At 38.7% G+C, this 24,393-nt stretch overlaps 1 protein-coding gene across 1 annotated transcript in view; it reads left to right on the forward strand.

Annotated features, from left to right (window-relative positions):
- The window catches only part of SLC16A10 (solute carrier family 16 member 10), a 145,712-nt gene extending 121,890 nt beyond the window's left edge, over nt 1–23,822 (forward strand). Inside the window, exons 4-6 of the mRNA XM_089921938.1 lie at nt 220–363; nt 10,617–10,845; nt 13,162–23,822. Of these exons, the coding sequence (XP_089778064.1) occupies nt 220–363; nt 10,617–10,845; nt 13,162–13,394 (606 nt within the window). The 3' untranslated portion in view covers nt 13,395–23,822. The remainder of the gene's footprint in view (nt 1–219; nt 364–10,616; nt 10,846–13,161) is intronic.
- The last annotated feature ends 571 nt before the right edge of the window (nt 23,823–24,393 follow it).

The raw sequence follows: 24,393 nt of genomic DNA on the forward strand, positions 1-24,393 counted from the left end.
TTATTTATAAACAAGCTAAACCATGTTAGCTTTTCTTCATGTGTTCTCATGAAAAATTTTATAAATTTTTTTTACAGAACAAATTTTATAAATATTTGAATTTGGAAGGGGATGAGAGTCCGTAACATGGTAGAGACACAAAGGCATTTGTACAAAGCTTCAAAACTTGTCCAGTTTTCCTACCATATTCAGTGTGGCTTCTTTCTCTTTGGTCTACAGATGAAACATGTGAATGAAAGGTTTCAAGATGAGAAAAATAAAGAGGTGGTTCTCATGTGCATCGGCATCACTTCAGGAGTTGGACGGCTGCTCTTCGGCCGGATCGCAGATTATGTGCCTGGTGTGAAGAAAGTTTATCTACAGGTACTTTCTTAATAAGCCTTTTTTCCTCTAGCAAATTTATCCTTACCACCTAATGGCTCATTATATGTACTTATTTGCTTAAATTCTTCTGTAAAAATGAGAAATATTTTCTAGAACCTAACTTTTACAAGCAGTTTTTCAAGGGCAAAATCAGTTATGAGTTTTGGGCTTTCAACATGAGAAATTGGCGAACAAACAACAATCTTTGTCTTGTCATGAAACTCCACCAAACCAAAATGCTGTTTGCGCATTGTTTTTTCTAAGAATGATTTATTTTTGGCATAGTTCTCAATAGTCACGTGCCTTTTGCAATACCCTGTGAAATTCAGGGGTGTGCGTGTCTTCTGAGTTTCTTTACTGCAGATCGCCTCCTGGGTATTGTGGGGTGTGCTATTCCAAGATCACGTCGACACTTATTTGACAAGTATTTAAGTGACTCCTCCGTGCCAGACACTGTGCTAAACGGTACAGATGAAATATGGTCTGTGTGCTCAGTAGTTAATGGTCTCCTGGGAAGAAAGATAAAGCAGTGCTGCAGCACAGTGGAATAATGGGATGCTAGATGGGTGCCATAGAAACATAGGCACAAAGCATCTAAATCACTAGAGGAGGTTTGAGCAGGCTTCCTGGGTTGGTGGAGTGTTAAGAGGTGAGTAATAGTTAAATAGATAAGGAAGACAGAAAAGGGTGTTTGTTGCAAGCAGAGGAAGCCACATGGGCAAAGAGATGTTAGGTCTGGGAAACAATGTTTGAATGGACTAAAGAGAGAATAGTAGATTGATTGGCTGAGGGATAGGCAGGAGTCAAGTTGGGAACGGCCTTTATGAGCACAGAAGAGGCCGAACTCTATCCTGAAATCTACCAGGAGCCATTAAGGATTTTAAGCAAGGGAGTGACATGACATGAGTTGTATTTTTTTTTTTTGGTGGTACACGGGCCTCTCACTGTTGTGGCCTCTCCCGTTGCGGAGCACAGGCTCCAGACGCTCAGGCTCAGTGGCCATGGCTCACGGGCCCAGCCGCTCTGCGGCATGTGGGATCTTCCCGGACCAGGGCATGAACCCGTGTCCCCTGCATCGGCAGGCGGACTCTCAACCACTGCGCCACCAGGGAAGCCCGACATGAGTTGTATTTTATAAAGCTTAACCTAGTGACTGTGAAGGGTGGAATACAGAGGAGGAAGGGCAAGAGTTCATACAGTCACAAAAGGCCACATATCATGTGGTTCCCTTTATATGAAGTGTCCAGAATAGGCGGATCCTGAGACAGAGAGTGCAGCCTAGTGGTTGCTAGTGGCTGGGGGAAGGAGGGTATGGGGAGTGACTGCTCCTGGGTATGGGGTTTCTTTTGGGGTGTTGTAAATATCCTAAAACTAGGCAGTAGTGATGGTTGTACAATCTTGTTAAACTAAAACCCGTGGTGAATTGTGCACTTTAAATGGGTGGGTGAATTCTTTGGTATGTGAATTTATATTTCAATAAAGCTATTGTTATTATTTTTTTTAAAAAGCGGAGGCACAGGGACTAGTTGGAGAATATTGAAATAGTCTGGGCAGGAGGAACCAGGGCAGAGATGTTGGGATCAAACAGGGAGTAAAACAGGGATACAGGAAATGAGAATTCAGTGGAGCCGCCTAAGCTGGGTCTGAGATTTGTGGCTCAGGTAACAGTGGAAGGTTTTGCTGTTTTATCAAGATCAGTAATTCAGTAGAACAGAGTAAGATGATGAGTTTGTTTTTGCCATGTTAAGTTTGTAGCGCTTGTGGGAAAGCCAAGTTGAGTTTGGAGCTCGTGGGAGAGCGTGGCTAAGAGACCTGTGGGACTTCGGCATTCGTGGGCTTGTATGAGGTGAGTAGAGCGTGTGCAGGGGACACTGAAAGGGAGTGGCCAGCCTGGTAGGAAAAAAGCAAGGCACATAGTGTTTCCAGGGGCAGGAGTGGTCAGCAGTGTCAGTAACTAGTGAGAGGGCAGGCACGTTAAAGACTAATAGGTTTTCACTGGATTTAGCAACAGAGGGGAGTTTCAGTGGAGTGGCAGGTGCAAAAGACTGATCATGATCAGCTGATTAAATGGAAATACAGGCAACCTTGTCAAGGGCTTGGCTGTGGAAGGACGGTAAAGGAGAGACAAAATGGGGGCTTGGGACTGGGGATTGAGCACGTCCGTTCACTGTAGAGATAAGGGGCAGTATCTGAGCAGGGCCTTGAAGGAAAGGTAGAACTTGGGCGAAGGACATGGTTGGAAAAGACATTTATTACAGATAAATTGCCTTTAATTGATTTGAAATAATAGCCCTCCCCATTTACTGATCACTTCCGTGTGCCAGACGATGAACTGAATGCTGTACGTACATTATCTTCTTTCCTCCTTGCCCAGCCCTTCGAGGAAGGTACTGTCGCTGTTTCCGCTTATGGATGCCAACACGGAAGAACAGAGAAGCTACCTCACTGTGGGTGTTTGTGTATAGGGCCAGGCAGAGAGCTGCAGGAAGGAGTCTGGTCACACGGCTAGAAGGAAGTGCAGACAGCTAGTAGAGTGCTACTTTTTAAATATTCACTGTGTTAGGATCATTCCCCCTTTTATTAATACCCAACTGCGGATATCCCTGTCGAACACTTAGCAGAACATTGTCTTGTTCTCAAGTGTCAAGGGAGCCCTCTAATGGAAATTGGTTGTATTACAGACTTTTGGCTTCCTTTCATTTATTAAAATAAAAGAGGAGTGCCCATTGTGCCCCAAGCACCAGCCCAGACCCTGGTAGGGGGTGATACAAACAAGACAGACGTGGTCCCTGAGTTCCTGGAGCAAGACTTGAGGCAGGAGAAAGCTGGGAGTGAATGGGAGCTCAAGAAGACAGGGAGAGTGGCCTGGGAAGAGGTTGGGAAGAGGAGGGCCCAGATTAAACAGGGCCTTGAAATCCCTGATGCAGACATTTTACTTGAAGCATAGTAGGTCTTTGTTGGGGAATGACGTGATTTTACATTTTAGTCGCTGTGGTCGCTCTGTGTGTGGAGGCTGTATTACTGGGAGGGAAGCAGGAGTGCTGGAGGGAGGGAGACCAGTTAGGAGGCCAATACAGTGTCCCGGGTCGAGGCGATTGGGGCCCAGACTAAGGTGCTGTGATGGATGAAGTCATGGTATGTTTTATACATCCGCACTTTACGCCGGAACAACTATAACTTTAGAAAGTTTCCCCCTACAGGCAGGGCAGTCGGGTCACTTACAACATACTGGGGGCACGTACGTTAGTATTTCATGTGATTTATGAAAGAAAATATAGCCTTTCCTAGCTTGTCCCATGTTTGGTCTGCAGTTACACGGCAGTGCGTTAAGAATCAGTAATTTCGTTTTGGATGAAAGGTTAGTCACAGCCTGGCTTCTTTTAGGTCGCATCTGATTTTTTTCATCCAAATGTGCAGTGTGTGTAGCACCTGATAGTGCGGGCTGAGTCACAGGCGAGATGACTGCAGTCCAGCCCGAGGAGGCCCGTGGAGGAGAAAGGCGGCCTTCGGTGTGTCCTGTGCTGCTGGGAGCCACTGACAGCACAGGGGCCAACGCAGGCCTACCCCACACAGGCGGCTGGGCTCACCACCCTGCTCTGTCCCTCCTTTTTCCTGGCTTCCCTGCCCCAACTCCCAAACATTCAGTGTGGGTTTTGATTCTTGGCTCTTTCCTCTCTGCTGCGACCAACTCCAGCTCTGCCTGTTTGCTTATTCTTCCTTCTCTCCCTGTCTCCCTGCCTGGCTGTCCGCCCTTTGGCGGCCTTTAAGGGTTGGAAGGCTTCTGCTGCTTATCTTCCTTTCCTGCCTTTTGTTGGTGCTGTGTTTTCTCAGACGTGCCTGCTCCTTGCTTTCGTCTGTTACAGCTCAGCCTGGTGGGGCCACGGCAGTTCCCCTCCCTCTCTGTCCCCATCACACGGGTTTTGAGTAGCCTCCGGGCCCAGAACACACTTCACAGCCTCCCACATGTTCTACTTTTGGGGCACAGTCATCTTGGGTTTGGGAGGCCGCAGAGTAGAAAAGCACAGGCTCTGGAATGTGATATGACTTGTCTCTAGATCCGGCAGAGGGCTGTGTGAGGACTCATGGTGACAGCTTGCTTGCTTATTTATTTATTTATATAAATTTATTCATTTTATTTTATTTATTTTTGGCTGTTGGGTCTTCGTTGCTGTACACAGGCTTTCTCTAGTTGCGGCGAGTGGGGGCTACTCTTCGTTGTGGTGCGCAGGCTTCTCATTGCGGTGGCTTCTCTTGTTGCGGAGCACGGGCTCTAGGCACACGGGCTTCAGTAGTTGTGGCTTGCGGGCTCAGTAAGTGTGGCTCGCGGGCTCAGTAGGTGTGGCTCACGGGCTCTAGAGCGCAGGCTCGGTAGTTGTGGCGCACAGGCTTAGTTGCTCCACGGCATGTGGGATCTTTCCGGACCAGGGCTCGAACCCGTATCTCCTGTGCTGGCAGGCAGATTCTTAACCACTGTGCCACCAGGGAAGTCCCGGTGACAGCTTATTTAAAGTGCCAGCCCAGAGTGGATCATTAGTAGATCCTTGCTTTTATTGTTTTAGTATTCTATTAAATACTGAGGCAGATCCTGGTTTGGAACAGGTATCAAGAAGGAGACCTTGGTTATCCTGATTTGGGGATCTTTGCTTATAGGTAACAGAGTTTAGGAATATATCTTACACTTCTGCTTAAGAGTTCTGAATTTAAACTTCCATCAGGGTCCTGGGTTCCAGGTATTTTCAGCCTAACAATTCTAAATGCCGAGCAAAGAGATGACCAAACTGCATTAATGATGAATAATGATGGTTAAAGAAAATCTTTGCAAGGGTTCCTGGAGTACTTTATTAGGAGAGGAAAGGCTATGTCCTGGTATCTTCTCAGCCATCTTTCTTAACTTCACAGACCTGTTTTTCTAGTCACCATTAAATTCCTGCAGATTTGTGTGTTTAATATGTAACTGTTGTAAAAGTGTGAAAGTGTTTTTCAAAGGTTTGGAAGTTGTAACTCTAATGACAGAATCAAAAACTTTGGGTTTAGATCACTTTCCCATCGTGTCAGATTTCTCTGTGCCATGGACATACTGAAGTGTGGACGTCATATCCATGTATGTAAAGCAGACAAACCCAAACAACATGTGTGTACACAGAAAAGGTCTAGGAGGCTCACCAAATTGTTGAGCGGTTATTCCTGACGAGGAAAGTGGGAATGGGTTGAGGGTGGGAGGGGCTTGAAGGGAGAGTTTCATATATTACTTTATATATTTTTCTAAGGTTTGAAATTTTTCAAGAATGTATTCATGAGTTACTTTTGAAATTCAGAAACTTTTTTTGTAATTTAGAAAAATTAATCACTTTTGGATCCAACTTCCTGTGTAAGCTTCCTCTTCTGGTTGAAGTAGAATGAACTGATCAGCGTTGTCCAGTTTTCTTTTTCTTGTTGTTGCTGTTGTTGTTGCTTTTTGTTCCCTTTTAGCATTTTATGTTTTCCTGAAGATACATTGGGATAAAGGTACATGCTTTACCAAACATAAACTATTTCCCAAATGGTATCCAAATATTTAGTAGTTCCCCGGCCTGAGATTCTCTGTTCTTGCCTGGGCTGTGGCACTGGGGCCAGTTCCCCCTCCAGGCAGAAATGGTGGTACTCATGTGCCGTGGGGAAAGTTGAACAGACTCCCTGTGAAGCACTTCCAGAGAACTGTGTGCTTTAGAAGAAGCCAGCCACTTGGCTGTGCCCTAAACACTTCCCTTTAGTGTGATGGACCTGCAGATCTCTGCTGCCAACTACTGGGTTCCTAGCCAGAGGCTCTGAAAGTCTGGAAACTTTATAGTGAATAAATTTATAGGAGCAACCCTTGATTCTAACTGTGGCCAATTGTGTGCTTGCCTCCGAAAGTGCCTTCTGCTATTCAGGTGCAGCTCATTTTTCCTCTTCAGTCATATACTTAGATTCCTGAGCAAAACTTCCCCTGACAGTTCTCTAAAAATGCTCTCTTTGTGACAGAAATGGGAACGGTAATAGCAAAAAAAAACCCATTTTTTTTGTTTGTTTGTTCTTAGGTACATAAACTAACTTAAGCGGGGGTTATTCTTCTAGAGCCTGTTAAATTATGACAGGAGATATTTCCTTGTATGGTTTTAAGAAACAAAAGCAAGGAAGACATCTCAACAGTCAATGCCTTATTAAATGTCAGTGCCAGAGCCTATAAGAGGATTAGGAACCTTTGAATCTCTTATTTAAATCTAACCAGAGCTACTGCGTTTGGGGCGGAAAAAAAGATTGTATGTAACACTAAATGTATTCACCTTTCAAACTGGGGCCTAGTATCTATAGATCAGTAGATGTTTGGGGAAGTGATGAACCTCCTACACGCAGTGTGTTAAATAAACCTTGGCCTGTGCTGCTTGTGGCTCAGATGTCCCCGCATGTGGGGAATATGTATGTCCTCACCAGCTTGGCCTGCTTACCTCCTAATTTAGCTACATTTGGGGTAGTTACATCTGCTGAGAAAGAGCAGTGTTTCTCACTACTGTAGCTACAAATAAGGCAGAAGTAGCTAGATATTTTCTGAGAAATGCTAAAGAATAAATGTGTAAATTTCTATAAATTCAATTCTTAAAGAAAAACCAAGACATTTTACTTTTAAATAACAACTAATAATTTTTATTTAACAATTGTTATTAAAATTTAACAGTTTTAAATATTTGAAAAAGAATATAAATTAACATAATTTGAATTGAGAAAAGGAGAACTTGCAGTCAGGTAAAGTATTAAGAAGTAATATGCTCAAAATATATAATAATAAATTTGAAACTCTTATATGATTTCTTTTTTTACAAAATCCATTGTGTATCTATACACTAGCAATCCTTTTTAAAAATAATTAATTAATTAATTAATTAATTTTTGGCTGTGTTGGGTCTTCGTTGCTGCCCACAGGCTTTCTCTGGTTGCGGCGAGTGGGGGCTACTCTTTGTTGCAGTGCGCAGGCTTCTCATTGCAGTGTCTTCTCTTGTTGCAGAGCACGGCCTCTAGGTGGGTGGGCTGCAGTAGTTGTGGCACTTGCGCTCAGTAGGTGTGGCTCATGGGCTGTGGAGTGCAGGCTTGGTAGTTGTGGCACACGGGCTTAGTTGCTCCGCGGCATGTGGGATGTTCTCGGACCAGGGCTTGAACCCGTGTCCCCTGCATTGGCAGGCGGATTCTTAACCACTGCGCCACCAGGGAAGCCCCTCTTATATGATTTCTTACAAAACTGACCAAAGAACAAAAAGTTGAAGGGGCCAAAAATGGATAGAAAGATCAGGATAACTAACATAAGTGCCTCGGTCTCATGTTACATAAATTGGTCCAAGAAAACATTTGTTTATTGAGCAAAAATGACTTTGGGCTAAGCTTTCAACAGTCACTCTGGTTGTCTTACCTTGGAAGAGATTTGTTCTGAACAAAACAGTAAAAGAATAGGAAGCACATTGAAAGCTCACCTAGTAGAATTACAGTTGTGTGGTTGGGAATATTTGGTATGTGGCTTTACCAGTTAAACCCATTCCATCTGGCCCCGTGATGTCCTAACATTTTACTCCAGGTTCTCTGGAATTTGTAATGATAGATACTTTTCTAAGATCCAAGTATTTATCTTCTTTTGTGTTTGTACATAGAGTAAAAATGTATCTAATTAATAATATTAGGATTTGTCTTTATTAGTTTTTCAATAAAAATAACTCAAATCTTTACTTACTTGCTGGTTTCAACCCACTTTCTACATTCTGATTTAGCTTTAAATCTCTTTTTGTGTAGATGGGCAGCATCAGGGAGTCTTTTTATCAAGGTCACAGAGAGCTAGAACCCGGTCTGTCCCTCTGAGCCTTATTAGTTCTTTAAAATCTATAGGCTGCAAACCCAGTAATTACCCACCACTAAGAAATTATGCTTACGCTTTGAGGGAAATTGGATTGGAGAAAAAGATGTTTAAGTGGAACATAGAAAATCAGAATGGGAGATTATGTTCTTTAGAAAATGTGAAGTGCCAGACTTATTTTTCAAATAGCCAACTCAGAGTCTTAAACTAATTATAATTCTACCATAAAGCTATAGTTTAATAATGAAGAAGAAAAATTGATTCAGCTATATAATATGTTGCTGTCAAAAAGCAACCAACTTGGAGTTTAAAACCTTTTTCAACAGTGTGTTTCTTATTGTGGGGTCAGTGGACAACTTGTGTCAAAGTTACCTGGGGAGCTTGTGAAAATCACCGTTCCCAGATCCCTGTTCCTCAGGTGATCTTGATGTGCACTAAGGTTGTGAGGGGCTGCCCTGAGGCATGCAATCAAGCTTGGTATGCCATAGACGTGCCTAGTGGGTCCTGGGAAAAACAGAGCAGGTGAAGACGGTGATCCAGATGGCTGCTTTATGTGGCCTCTCCCTTCCTCCCCAGCCCCACTGTCATCGGAGGGTACCCTCTAGAAATTGTTCCACCGTTCCCTGCTACCTACTGCCCAGGCAGACCATGGGTTCCAGGCTGGCTCCATCCAGGGTTACTAAACCTCCCAGCATCATTCTCTTCATCTGTAAAACGGGGAAAACATTAGTACCCATCTCATAAAACTGTTACGAGAATCACGATCTAAAGTCCTTAGAAAAACGCCTGGCATTTCATAAACATTAAATAAATAATAGTTGCTATTATATGAATACTTTTTTAAAAAGCTGATTCTTTTTAAAACATTTCTTCCACTAATGAGTGAATGATCCAATTTTAATTAGTTCTTTGCCTAAAAAAGCTATTGAATGGGCCACTCCTTCCTTTTTTTGTACCCACCATACTTTGAATATACAACAGCAGCAACATCTAGAACGCTTCATGTGCATTTATTTATTTACATGGTCACCTCCCCACAACCCAAGGGTAGGAACCAGGTGTTATTCACGTAGCACCGTACACAGAACATAGCACAGCAGCTACCAAATGGCAGGGAAAATCAAGTGTTTGATTCTATTAATTACTCTAACGCTAAAATGAAAGTGTTCTGTGGTGCAAAATATTTCTCAGCCTTAACTCTGGGGTGCTTAAATAGGGCCTGTCTATGACTTAGCATCAAAAGACAATGTTTGAGAATATTCTTTGGCAATAATAGTCATTGATTTACACTGTAAACAAAACTGGATTATATAAATTAGTTCTTAGGATGTCATAGCAGAACGTGTTCACTGTTTTCGCTGCATGTTATGCATCATATATTTCCTCTGACGGTCAAAATTTAATTGGAATTTGAATAATCAAAATTCAGTACACATTTATAGAATATCAAATCATAGTTACTTATTTTAATCTCTCTCCCTTGATCTACCTATGCTCACCATGTCTGGAATATTAGCAGGCACTATATTCTAAATTGATTATTTAAATATCTAAAACGTACATCTCTGTATTCTCCAAACTGGAAGCTCTGTGATGTGAAGGACGGATCTGGCTGGCATATTTTCATTATGCAGAGGACGAATACCAGTAAAGTGCATATAATTTCGAGGGTAAAATTTTTAAATCATGTTTGATGAGTGAATTTGAGCTGATATTCAAAGAACAAATATGTATTGAGCAGTGCCCAGGTACAAGATCCTTAAACCGTATAACATGTAGTTCAAAGATGACTTTTGTACAGATTCTGATCTCAAAGAGCTTTCAGCCTGGAAAGAAAAGTAAGTATATAAAAATCCTTACTTTTGGGCTTCCCTGGTGGTGCAGTGGTTAAGAATCCACCTGCCAATGCAGGGGACACGGGTTCGAGCCCTGGTCCGGGAAGATCCCACATGCCATGGAGCAGCTGAGCCCGTGTGCCACAACTACTGAGCCTGCATGCCACAACTACTGAAGCCCACGTGCCTAGAGCCCATGCTCTGCAACAAAAGAAGCCACTGCATGAGAAGCCCACGCTCCGCAATGAAGAGAAGCCCCCGCTCGCTGCAACTAGAGAAAGCCCGTGCAGCGGTGAAGACCCAATGCAGCCAAAAATAAAATAAATAAAAATAAATTTATTAAAAAAAATCCTTACTTTCTTCTTGTCCCTTAATGGAAATATTGAGAAAGCTGGGGGAATTTGGGGGAGATGATTATGGGAGTTGATTATGTATATAAAATCAAGGCAAACTGGGCTGAGGAGGTGACTGACCAGTAACCACTTGAAAGTCCTAAGCCTGTTGCTCAGTAATAGTGATGTTCACTTTTCCCGAGAGCAGAGTTGACATTGTGGTGTCTGTCCTAGGTCCTGTCCTTTTTCTTCATTGGTCTGATGTCCATGATGATTCCCCTGTGCAGCCTCTTTGGGGCCCTCATTGCTGTCTGTCTCATCATGGGTCTCTTCGATGGATGCTTCATTTCCATTATGGCCCCCATTGCCTTTGAGTTAGTTGGTGCCCAGGATGTCTCACAAGCAATTGGATTTCTACTCGGATTCATGTCTATACCCATGACTGTGGGCCCACCCATTGCAGGTAAATTATATTAATTCATAGCATTTTCTACTGTAGGTCCTAAGTCTCACTTATATGTTAAATATATTACGATTTATTGGTTTCTGGTGTCTTGCTTTGTATGTGCCTTATCTATAACATCTTTAATAAGACCAGCTGTAGATGGCATGTTGGAAAAATTTGCCAATGAGTCCTCTTATTCTTACTGATATCTAAAACTCTCAGTGAAATGTGTAGCAGTTAGGTTCTGGACTTTGAGCTTTCAGAGTTCCTATATTTCACTTAGTATGTGTTTTGGAGGAATAGCAGTGTGATTTCTTTTTAGGAAGAGGTGAAGATTCTGAAAGATTTCTAAATATGTATGCTTTGTGTAAGAGATCATAGCCCCCTGAGAAGTAGTTAATGAAAATTAACAGTTAGTAGAAACAACCCAAATGTCCGTCAACAGATGAATGGATAAACAAAATGTGGTATATCCATACAGTGGAGTATTATTCAGCCATAAAAAGGAATGAAGTGCTGTACTGATACATGCTACCAGGCAGATGAACCTCAAACATGTGCTAAGTGAAAGAAGCCAAATACAAAAGGTCCCATATTATATGATTCTGTTTCTGTGAAATATCCAGAATAGGTAAATCCATAGAGACAGAGAACAGATTGGTGGTTGCCAGAGGATGGAGGGAAGGGAGATTAGGGAGTAACTGCATAATGGGTGTGGAGTTTTCTTTTGGTGTGATGAAAATATTTTGGAACTAGAGAGAGGTGGTGGTTGTACAACATCGTTAGTATACTAAATGCCATTAAAATGGTTAATTTTATGTTATGTGAATTTCACCTTTAGAAATCTTCTGAATGATAGTATAAAGATGTTTCACGTTCAGTATTAGTTGGGTGCCACTGTAAATTATTATAAGATTTGATAAAATTATTATAAAATTTAAATGTATGTACTGTCATCTATGTCTGGTATCTGAGTGGCTCAGTGAAAGTTCAGTTCAATTCATTCTCATATTCAGAACCACACATATCAGCAAATTTGCCAGTTGGGAATCTAGTCATGTATCAAGCAAGCAGAACCACTACTGAGCAGACCAAATAAAAGATAAGTTCTTAAGATCACAGTCTCTTTTTAGGGAAAACCCTCCAGTCCTTTCCCTCTCCCCCAGGTAATACACTATTTTTACATCTTACAAGCTTAGTTTGTTAGGGTTTCCAAGTCCACAGCAAATCACAAGCAGCACTTTCGTAGAAACGGTGTTTGCTACTAGAAGTGACTATAACAGATCAAGAATGAAGGCGTTAACAGGAAACTTTCAAAGCAGGCAGAAGAACAGCAGGAGGTTCTGAGGGATCATAGTATTACAACCAAACATGTTAATTTATGTTCATAAGGATGAAAGGTTCAGTTATATGTGGAATGTTCTGATTCAGGGGATAGGAAAAGCATATATTTAGATATGTTGTATATTTTAGGTTTCTATTTGGAATGACCGTACACCTTTTTCCTTTTTTTTTTTTTGATGTTGGTACTTACCTGAACAAATCCTCAGCTGTTTACTTAGCAGAGTCAGATATTCAGTACAGTGTGTTCCTAGAACATTTCAGATAACTTAGGTTATATAGTAAAAGTTTAAAACACTAAGATAACTTTTTAAATCTGGATTTGGTTAGAGAAATTGGAAATAAGGAGTATTCTGACAGTTTTTAGAAGCAGAGCCCTAGGATCTATTAGAGCACCACACATATATTCTTATATTTTCCTCCCATGTGCTGACAAACCTTAGTTTCTTTCCAAAATGTATTTAACAACCTAGTTTTTTCATCCTGACTCTTAGATTTATAATTTTTCATGATTTTGGATTATACTTTTAAGTAGTTTCATGTTATTTCATAAACAGGCCCAAGAAAGGTTTAAAACATAGACATTTTGAGGTCTGTGTGTATGAGAGAAGTTTCAGCTTGACGGTCCGTCCACCTTCAGCTAAAACAGGACCTTTACACCATGTGTCAGAATATCCCAAATGGCCTCTGAAGGGTTTTGAGAAAGCCAAAGCTTGGTTGAAAATATTTTTTCCGTGTAATATCTTGGTAGGAAAACTCAAAGGCCTGTCACAGACTTGCAACAAGATTAAAGAAATGAGATCTTTTTCTTCTTCATATTAGAAAAGGTTTATATTTCAGACCCATTTCCTTAAAAATGTCTGATATCTGAGATGTTTGAACTATCCTGCTGAGATGAAGATACTAGGTTGGCAGTAGGCCACCAGAGTGACTAATCTGAGACCCCAAGAGCCATACTTGTTCTCTCTTGGTGACAGTTTTTTCCCTTCCCAGGGTTACTCCGTGACAAGCTGGGCTCCTATGATGTGGCATTCTACCTCGCTGGAATCCCTCCCCTTATTGGAGGTGCTGTCCTTTGTTTTATCCCATGGATCCATAGTAAGAAGCAAAGAGAGATCAATAAAACCACTGGAGGAGAAAAGATGGAGAAAATGTTGGAGAACCAGAACTCTCTGTTGTCAAGCTCATCTGGAATCTTTAAGAAGGAATCTGACTCTGTTATTTAATGTCTTACATACCTCCACCAGACTGGACTTGCTTTTAGAAGTTTAAGCAAGTTTTCCTTTTATATGAATTGCAAATTTCTTATTTTTTTAATCACATCCTAGGAATAGCACAATAATTGGGAAATAGAACCTTATTACTACAAGAATCATTTTCTGCCACTGAAAGCTGTCCAATATTTCCATGAGTCTGAGGCCGGAGACTCAGACCCAATTTCATGTACAAGAAAACCTGTCTGAAAGTCAAATATTATGAGAATATGAAGCTATCTCAGTAAAAAGTAACTTCAGAAACTGTGAGCGCTATTTAGCTTATACAAATATTTAAAAATACCTCAAGCTGTATTGAAAGGGTTGCAGTTTGGTTAGGACCGGAAATATTGTTTGTTGTCTCACTTGGCATTTTTAGTTTTGGTATCTTTGTTTTAATTTCTTCTGCTATTTGGAAACAAAATTTAAGCCTGGATTCTAGATAATATCAGATCTACTTAAATCTCAAGTCTATGTTAAAATTGCTCACCTGCTCTTAAATAAGCTTTGAAAGTAAGTTATTCTGACTTGCTCCAGTGTCAAGGGACCTTCTTGGAGCAGGTACTGACAAGGTGTTCAGAATCAAGGTGTGAGATGAACAGGATCATGTTCATAAGGGCAGAACAGTTCAGAAATCAGACATTTCTTCCATTTACATTTTTCCCCTTTGGATTTGCAGTGTGTTTTACTCAAGTAGCCAGAAACACCCCAGATTTCTGAATTTGTTTAAATTGTAACAATAAAGTAAAACAGAAGAATTGAAAGATATTCTGGCATTTTAACTTAGAATTTTTCTGACTTCTGATTTGTTGCTCAGTAAGACTTTGTTTAAATATCAGGTCCTAGTGCATGTTATCAAGTTGCAGTTTTAGGCACAAATGGGAAAAAAACATCTTTGTGAAGAAAATATCTATTTCTGATAGAAAGAATTGCTCAAATCGGTAAAACTTTCTGACAGAAATTTGCGTTCATGTGTACTTATCCTATTGTGTTCCCCTTTAACATTGCCTGTATTTTAAAAAATATTTTTACACACAAATATAAGAAGGCTATTTGAGTTTTAAAGACTTAAAATTAAAACCGAAGTCATGACATGACCCATATTCATCTAAAAAACATCAGAACACGTCCCTCATTCCTGAAATTATATTTTAGTACATTTTTCTTTGTTATTTAGGTCTTTAAGTTAATAATGTGCAAAGCATATTTAAATCCTAAATACATATGTATTTTAGATCTTCCTCAAATGTAGCTTGTTCACCTGGGAAAATGCTGTTTTTATAAAGCACCTCCAGGATTCACCTGTTTCTAAAGTCTCTGTGCTGAGAGAAATGAAACCTATTATCTCCCTACTTCTCTTTTCAGCTTCGATCGTTTGTGAAAGGCAAAGTCCTTCCATTCCTGTCTCTAGCTGAGGATGGAGATGCCTGGAAAGCATATGGATTTGCAATTGTTGATGGGAAAGGAGGGCAGGCAGGGGGAGGAGCAAAATGAGGCTGTTAATTAAACATCTAGAAAACCCAATAACTTTTCCTTTTAGTATCAGCTTTCTCATCTGCAACCTTGAAGGTTCAAAGTGTAAATACTAAATACGGAATTTATTTCTAACAGAACTATAAATAATTTTGATCTTGGAGACACTCTGCAACTTACTACTTCCAATTCTTCCACATTTCATATTCAGGGGACTTAGATAATTTGTTTTTTGGAAGGTTCTGTTGCATTAAAAAAAAAAATCTATAGTTTGACCATGCTGCCCTTTGATGTTCTTATTTTATTTAAGCTTTTACAAAATGACTTAGAAATGATAATGTAATACATTATTAGTTTCTTCATTTATTCATGCCCAGTTATATAAAACATTATTCCCTCATTATTATCAGTGCTTTTGAAATTAGCAAAACCATACAACTAAGTACAATCATTGAACCTGCCATTATTTTTATTTTTCCTACAGTTTCAGCACAAACTCCTGACTACCTCCCAATTTTACAGAAAGACTAGATCTAAAATAGAAAATTTATTTTGTAAAGACCTCCAAAATGTTTTTCCTTTCAAAATGTTGCTGATTTTAGGGGAAGAAAAGTAATAATCTGAAACTCAAAGACTTGATCTTGCTTATTTTCCATGATAAAAGAGCAACATGACAAGTATTTATAATAAAACTTAGATCTCAGAATATTGTGTTTGTGTATAATATTATACATATGTTAGTTTTCAGTCTAATGGAATGAATCAAACAAGATCTACAACACTGAAAAGGCTCCACTAACATAGACTCTTATGGGGAGTTCTGTGCTGTAATAATATAAAGTTAAAAAGTATGAAAGGTAAGATGCTAAATTCCATAAAATGCATATTTAGTAATATGTTTGGTACAAATAGTTATAAACATCTAAAATATATACTAAGAAAATAAAAAATATTAATATTCACAAAGATTTGTTTTAGACCAAGAAATATTACTTTAATCTTTCAAAGTAAATCCTTTCTAATTTCTGAACAGAGTGTTACTATTGCAGTAAAGTGACCTGATGGGCCTACATTTTTTTTTGTTCAATCCAAGACACTTGTTTAAAAGAATAGATACAAACTGTCACTTTGCTGTACAGCAGAAATTCACACAACGTTATAATACAATAAAAGTTTTTTGTAAATACAATAAAAGTTTTTTGTAAAAAAAATAAAAATAAAAATAAAATACCTTTGTTTAGCTCACAGGAAACATCCTGACCAGGCCCACCTGTGAATGACTGCAGGGAGGAAGAAATTAACACATCCCTTCCGGAGGCTGAACAGAACCAGGAAGTGTTTGACTTTACTCCCTCCCCTTTTAGTATAAAAGAAGCCTGAATTCTAACTCAGGCGCAATGGTTCTTGGGACACGAGTCCACCGTCTTCTTGTTCGGCTGGCTTGCTGAATAAAGTTGCTATTCCTTGCCCACTCCCCACCCCCAAAAAGGAATAGATACAGAACTCTACTTTCTCATGTCATCCTCCTAATTCTGATAGGACTAAGCGAACTCAAAAGGTTCTGGCATTTGAGGCCAACAATAGCATAAGAAGAGGAGCAACTTTACAGAAAGGCTGGATTGGGTATTGTAACAGATGCCCAAGGATCTTACAGAAACATTCTGGTTAAATTTTATTGCAGTAGACATTGCTGGGATGCATCCATTTAAGTAATAATAAACCACCCAGATTATTGATACTATATTCAAAATTTATAAATCTCTTTGATCACGGTTGTAATGCTTCGTCTATAGCCCTACTACAAGATGTGTAATTTACACTGAAAACTGCATAGTGCTTGCATTAAGCTTCAAATTCTATTCATAAATAGAAACAGGACTTCATTTGCATTTCATGATCATGCATTATCTGTTTATACATGTTTGCAGACCCATGGGCTCTGCCCAAGTATGGAAAAAAAAATACTTTAATTCTATTAGCTTCAACTTCCCACTTTTAAAGTCAATGTACACTTGGTTGTAAAGTAAACATGTTTACTTCTGGTAATTATACTCCTTTTAACTGCACTTAAGAACATTCTAATTTGTGCTATTGTTATTTGTAAGCTGTCCCATGTCCAGATAACTCTTGATGTTATATAAGACTGAACAGAAAATGTGGTATGAGATTTGAGGTAGGCAACCTATAGCATGGGTGCCTCTGAGGACTTCCTGGTGATGGTAAACTTTCAGACCCTTTAGTATGCCTCTATTATTATCTTTATCATTTTTCCCTTTACTTCCCCACATCCTTCAAAAACCTGCTGAAAAGTCCATTAATATCCTTGCTTAGTGCTACTGGTTGCTTAGCTGCACTGCTTACCAGTCCCTATGATTTCAGAGGATGGAACTCCATCCAATTTTGTGTAACCTGGAGAATGGCTTGCTCTTAGCTTTCAACTTAGAGTTCTAATGATACACCGAAAAAAATTTTAATTACATGATTAAAACTGGGAGGGGTAATAAGTTTCATATAATTGTCATCTTTTGTGCTAACATATAAAACTTTAAATGTTTAAGGTAAATACTTTGAGAGAAAAGACTGTCACGTTCTTAATATAAATATTTTCAGAGAGCTCACTTTTTAACTTTGATTTTCATATTCCATTAAAGTTTTGCTAAATCATAGTCCTGAAAGCACATCATGGAGGATGCCTTAGAATGTAGTGGGCCTCTGGGATGCAGTTCCTAATGAACCTGCCTTAGGCTGGGTTACACTTTATGGTGAATGGTATTAAGAGTAACTTCCCAGAGTCTAGAGATACAAGTGAAAAGTATAAGCTAATTAAGTCTGTAGTTTTTAAATATGTGAATAATTTATATAAGTATTTAAAACTCTGTGGGAAATTTCTAACTGAAAACTTCATTGTAGCTGGCAAAGAAGGAGCAAAGAATAATAAGGTGGAGAACAGGCACACACAGCTCCCAGGTTCACTGTAAAGGGATAGCCGCAGCCATATTTTATCACTTTATTTGTTGGCAGAGACTAATGCTTTGTTTTATAAATATACTACAAGTGATAGGCTACAATTTTCAAGAATAAAGGGCCAAATGCCCATAGCTAAATATGAAACCTGCACATAACTTAGAATCATAATTCCTGATAAATACGGATTTTATCAGATAACTCCTTATGACCCATGAAACAGTTCACTGTCACATCTTTGAATCACCCAAGCCTTGATATTTGGGACATAGTAGTCTATTTAGCTTGTCCTTTTAAAAATTAATTTTGGGGGACTTCCCTGGCGGTCCGGTGGTTAAGACTCTGCACACCAATGCAGGGGGCGTGGGTTCGATCCCTGGTCAGGAAACTAAGATTGCGCATGCATGCCTGGCACGGCCAAAAAAAAAAATTATTAATTTTTTTAAAAGTAAACAATCATCTTGGCCTCTATACATTCAAGGAAATTCTCCATGGTACTGTTTTTTTTGACAGATATAAAATAGGAGGCTACCTCACTTATGAAACAAGATTTCAATCTTTTATTAGTATGTTGGAAAGACAGTGGGAATGAAATAAAACCTTTCGAAGTGCTCATGACACTCACTTGATCATGGCAGTCCACCTACCTCAGCTTTCAGTGTCTGACTAAAAATCCAGCTTAATTCTTGCTTTGTCAGTGAGTTAATGGTGATTCTGGGATTAAAAGGCAAGGGAATACAAGTTGTTAAGGGGTCGAAATATCGATAAAATTTAAGTGTTTTTCTCTGATAAATGGATTTAAAAGGAACAAAAATGGAGTATTAACTATTGTGGCCTGTGGATAATCTGAAAAAGGAAAAAAGTGAAGAAATTTATAATCTATATACAATAATGAACACTTACTAATATGCTTCACCAGTGGCTTTTCAAATTACACTGGCAGCTTGACGATGAGGTCGTTTTCATCTGTGTTTTCTTTGGCAGGAAGATGGATGATCACTGACAAAAGATTGTATGCTTGTGCCTTAACCTTACAGCTTACATGTTAAACAACTCCTGTAAGAGGCACCCCTTTCCTAGTGGAACAGGGACCGTGGCAATGAATTTTTGTCCTGCTGGAGTTATCGAAAATGCTACCGTTGAGTGTGGCAATAGTGTAGGAGTTAACCCACAAGTTCCCAATCTAAAGATGTTTCTAGCCTTTCTATATGGGTGCTGTAAGAAGAGTATTTTGGAGTTGAATGTCACTAAGCATGTATGTGATATCACTATCAATATAAAACAACATTTAGAAATCAAATCAGATCTGTGACACTATTTTGGAGCCTCTGATAAATGACTTTTATTCTTCATCAGATAATACTTTTCAGTATCTGTCAGTTATTAGAAGAGTCCATTTGTTAAATACGTGTGTAAACACATAAACCTTTTCTACTGTTATCTTCACCAAATGTAATCTTCTATAGTATGTTCTAAAATGCTAGACAGTAATGGGTCAACATATCTTTTGTAATTTAGCCTATATTGGAATATTATTTCAGGGATCCAGGGTTTGTTATCAAGAGTGCTGTATTTTGACCTGAGGCTATGAACTGACTGTATTTGGTGCCTTTTTTTCCTATCAGAGAAAGATCAGATCAAGATTGGTGCTAAATTTCATGTTCCTTGCAAAATTATTTTTTTCTTTTTAAATATATATGTCAATAAGAAATGTGTAGATCTAGCAGTATTATGCATGTTGCATTTTGTATATATGTCGGAGGAGAAAAACCTCCTATAAAACAATTACTGAGTTCAAAATCTACTTAGAGGTATGCAATTTTTGTTAACACAGAAGGCGTTCAGTATGAAAGTCAAAAAATGATCACCAAATGAAAACTTAATGATGAACACAGCCCCCCAACATAATGCCTTTAAAGAAAAATCCCGGGTCAATGTTTCTAGCATAGTTAGCTATTCAAAGTATTCTGTGACTCGGAGGGTATGTGAAAAAAATGTTATGTATATTTTATTATACATATAGCTATATATACAAAATAGCTTTCTATTGAGCTTGTTTAAGTAGATATTTTAAGCTATTTTTCAGGCTAAGATTAGAGTTTTGGGAGTCATCAATCTTAAAACTTGGACAATGAGTTACTTTTTTAAAAAAATGACACAAAGTATCACTGTTTATCTTTCAGATTTAACATAAAGAAATTAGAAAGGACTGTGTCTGGGTCAGTGTCAGCAAATCTCAGACCTATGATTATCAAGGGCTCTCAGCATCATGGTCGTGGCTGACTGTGTGACACGCACCTAAAACTCTACCCCAAATTCCACGTGGGTCTCTGAATCCTAATGTACCTGTAAGTAGTATTCACAGGAAGTGGGGACCACAGGTTTTTATTTAACCTTGCTGTCTTTATAGACTTTGCCTTAACTCTATTTTGTGAAGATTTTAAAAATATACATTAGGAAAATAATACACACTATCATTTTCCTAATTAGGAAAACCAGACATTTAGAATCTACTGGAGCGTACTGGATTCTCTGTTAACTAATGATAATTCCATTCTACTGTTAACATTAGTTGTATGTGGAAGGGAGAACAGGGGCTTGTTAATCTGAAGTTACAGGGGGAAGATAAATTGGGAGATTGGGATTGACATATCACACTATATATAAAATAGATAACTAATAAGGACCTACTGTACAGCACAGGGAACTCAATACTCTGTAATGACCTATATGGGAAAAGAGTCTAAAAAAAAAGAGTGGATATATGTATACGTATAGCTGATTCACTTTGCTGTACAGCAGAAACTAACACAACATCGTAAATCAACTATACTCCAATAAAAATTTAAAAAAAAACTACACTAGAGATGAAATATCCCTTTAGTAATAACTTCTCATGTAATTGTTAAAATATTGTGGTTTGAGAAATGTAAGATTATAAAGGCATTGCCCAATGCTTGATAAATTTGCATTTTGTTCTCCTACGAGTTTATTTTAGCCTGAAAGTTATAGCTATGACAAACTGAACCCTGTAGTATTACTGAGAGAGAGCTTGGATATTTAAACTATCTCCTAGTATAACATGATATTTTTTATGTCAACTTGTTTTATTTTAATGTTTACCTGAAAAGTAATTTTTAAACTATTTTGCATATTTTCAAAGTTAGAAAAACATGTTTGATTTTAGACATCAAAACCAAGTTGTTCCAAGTGCACGCTGCACACTGCAGTGAGTCTGCTTCTCTACCTACCTACACAGGATGCCATTTTTGGCACAGTAGTTGTTTAAATATAGATCACTATGTGAAATGATTATGCTGGGTTTGATCAGTGTGCAGTATTTTAGTACTTGCCTTATGTTTCTTTTTAAAGAGTATGATTTATAACTGATTTTTTTATAATGTGCAATTTAATATAGATAACCGAAACCTTTTTAATGAAAAGTGCTTTGTAATCATTTGGAGGATAAGATCATTTTACTGTGGAACAATGTGATGTTCTCAGTGAATACAATAAAAAACTTTTAGCAAATTTCTATAAGGCTTTGTGATTATATTTATGAAATTCCCTGGGGAGAAGGGGGAAGGAAAAATTACTAGAGAAAAGGAAACAGTCTATGTTGAATAAAAGAGAAATAAGCTGTGTGCTTTTAAAGCTTCCTATATGTATTTCAAGTGTGTTTGGGTATTGTTATTTATCTAGGGCAAAGAACACAGATAGAAATAAACCAAAAGCACCGGATAGTCCAGAAACTATTTATATTTGATACTTTCTTTTTTTGCAGTTTACTTACATTATTGCTTCTTTTACATACACTGATTAAACTGATTAAATTCAGCTGGTACTAAGTGATCTCCTATTCACTGAAAATTTCAGGGGACGATCAAGAGCCAGGCTGGAACTTTTTAAAAAATCCCCTGCTATTGTGGATTACTCACTTGGAGAAAAACTGGCTGCAGTCAGAAGATGTTTATTATTTGATGAGACCTAACTACAAAGCAAATCACTATTGATGTTTAATGGTGCTAAATAGATTTTATACATCAAACATGAAATTCGCAATATGCATTGAATATATTAATTATTTATATGCCTGTAAATAGGTACCAGACGTACAGGCCATTGGAGGGCTTTTGAGGGAAATGGAAGAGAATGGATATGACAAATTGTTACTGATCCTAAGCAGGATAAAATTCACTCGCTTTTTTTTGTTAAATTAAAATGATAGAAGATTGCTTACTTCGCAAAGTAAACTCATTCCATAGTTGAGCAATTCTTTTTTAAATTTTATTTTATTTTTTTATACAGCAGGTTCTTATTAGTCATCCATTTTATACCCATCAGTGTATACATGTCAATCCCAATCGCCCAATTCATCCCACCACCACCCCCACTTTCCCCCCTTGGTGTCCATATGTTTGTTCTCTACATCTGTGTCTCTATTTCTGCCCTGCAAACAGGTTCATCTGTACCATTTTTCTAGGTTCCACATGTGTGTTAATATACGATATTTGTTTTTCTCTTTCTGACTTATTTCACTCTGTATGACAGTCTCTAGATCCATCCACATCTCAACAAATGACCCAATTTCATTCCTTTTTATGGCTGAGTAATATTCCACTGTATATATGTACCACATCTTCTTTATCCATTCGTCTGTCGATGGGCATTTAGGTTGCTTCCGTGACCTGGCTATTGTAAATAGTGCTGCAATGAACATTGGGGTGCATGTGTCTTTTTGAATTATGGTTTTCTCTGGGTATATGCCCAGTAGTGGGATTGCTGGGTCATATGGTATTTCTATCTTTAGTTTTTTAAGGAACCTCCATACTGTTCTCCATAGTGGCTGTATCAATTTACATTCCCACCAACAGTGCAAGAGGGTTCCCTTTTCTCCACACCCTCTCCAGGATTTGTTGTTTGTAGATTTTTTGATGATGCCCGTTCTAACTGGTGTGAGGAGATACTTCATTGTAGTTTTGATTTGCATTTCTGTAATAATTAGTGATGTTGAGTAGCTTTTCATGTGCTTCTTGGCCATCTGTATGTCTTCTTTGGAGAAATGTCTATTTAGGTCTTCTGACCTTTTTTTTTTTTTCTTGAGGTATGCGGGCCTCTCACTGTGTGGCCTCTCCCGTTGCGGAACACAGGCTCCGGACGCACAGGCTCAGTGGCCATGGCTCATGGACCTAGCCGCTCTGCGGCATGTGGGATGTGGGATCTTCCCGGACCGGGGCACGAACCCGTGTCTCCTGCATCGGCAGGCGGACTCTCAACCACTGTGCCACCAGGGAAGCCCCTTCTGCCCATTTTTTGACTGGTTGTTTGATTTTTAAATATTGAGCTGCATAAGCTGTTTGTATATTTTGGATATTAATCCTTTGTCCGTTGACTCGTTTGCAAATATTTTCTCCCATTCTGAGGGTTGTCTCTTCATCTTGTTTATACTTTGCTTTGCAAAGGCTTTTAAGTTTCACTAGGTCCCATTCGTTTATTTTTGTCTTTATTTCCATTATCTAGGAAGTGGATCAAAAAAAGATCTTGCGTGATTTATGTCAAAGAGTGTTCTTCCTATGTTTTCCTCTAAGAGTTTTATAGTGTCCGGTCTTACATTTAGGTCTTTAATCCATTTGGAGTTTATTTTTGTGTATGGTGTTAGGGAGCGTCCTAATTTCATTCTTTTACATGTAGCTGTCCAGTTTTCCCAACACCACTTATTGAAGAGACTGTCTTTTCTCCATTGTATATCCTTGCCTCCTTTGTCATAGATTAGTTGACCATAGGTGCGTGGGTCTATCTCTGGGCTTTCTATCCTGTTCCATTGATCTATAGTTCTGTTTTGTGCCAGTACCATATTGTCTTGATTACTGTAGCTTTGTAGTATAGTCTGAAGTCAGGGAGTCTGATCCCTCCAGCTCCAGTTTTTTCCCTTAAGACTGCTTTGGCTATTCGGGGTCTTTTGTGTCTTCATACAACTGTTAAGGTTTTTGTTCTAGTTCTGTAAAAAATGCCACTGGTAATTTGACAGGGATTGCATTGAATTTGTAGATTGCTTTGGGTAGTATACTCATTTTCACAATATTGATTCTTCCAATCCAAGAACATGGTATATCTCTCCATCTGTTTGTGTCATCTTTGACTTCTTTTATCAGTGTCTTATAGTTTTCTGAGTACAGGTCTTTTACCTCCTTAGGTAGGTTTATTCCTAGGTATTTTATTCTTTTTGTTGCAATGGTAAATGGGAGTGTTTCCTTAATTTCTTTCTGATCTTTTGTTGTTAATGTATAGGAATGCAAGAGATTTCTGTGCATTAATTTTGTATCCTGCAACTTTACCAAATTCATTGATTAGCTCTAGTAGTTTTCTGGTGGTGTCTTTAAGATTCTCTATGTATAGTATCGTGTCATCTGCAAACAGTGACAGTTTTACTTCTTCTTTTCCAATTTGAATTCCTTTAAAACTATGTTGAGTAATAGTGGCAAGAGTGGACATCCTTTTCTTGTTCCTGATCTTAGAAGAAATGCTTTCAGTTTTT

The sequence above is a fragment of the Delphinapterus leucas genome, chromosome 12 (genome assembly GCF_059928025.1).
Source record: "Delphinapterus leucas isolate spDelLeu-1000000601 "Yukka" chromosome 12, BTC_Dleu_Yukka2, whole genome shotgun sequence".
Classification (NCBI taxonomy): domain Eukaryota; kingdom Metazoa; phylum Chordata; class Mammalia; order Artiodactyla; family Monodontidae; genus Delphinapterus; species Delphinapterus leucas.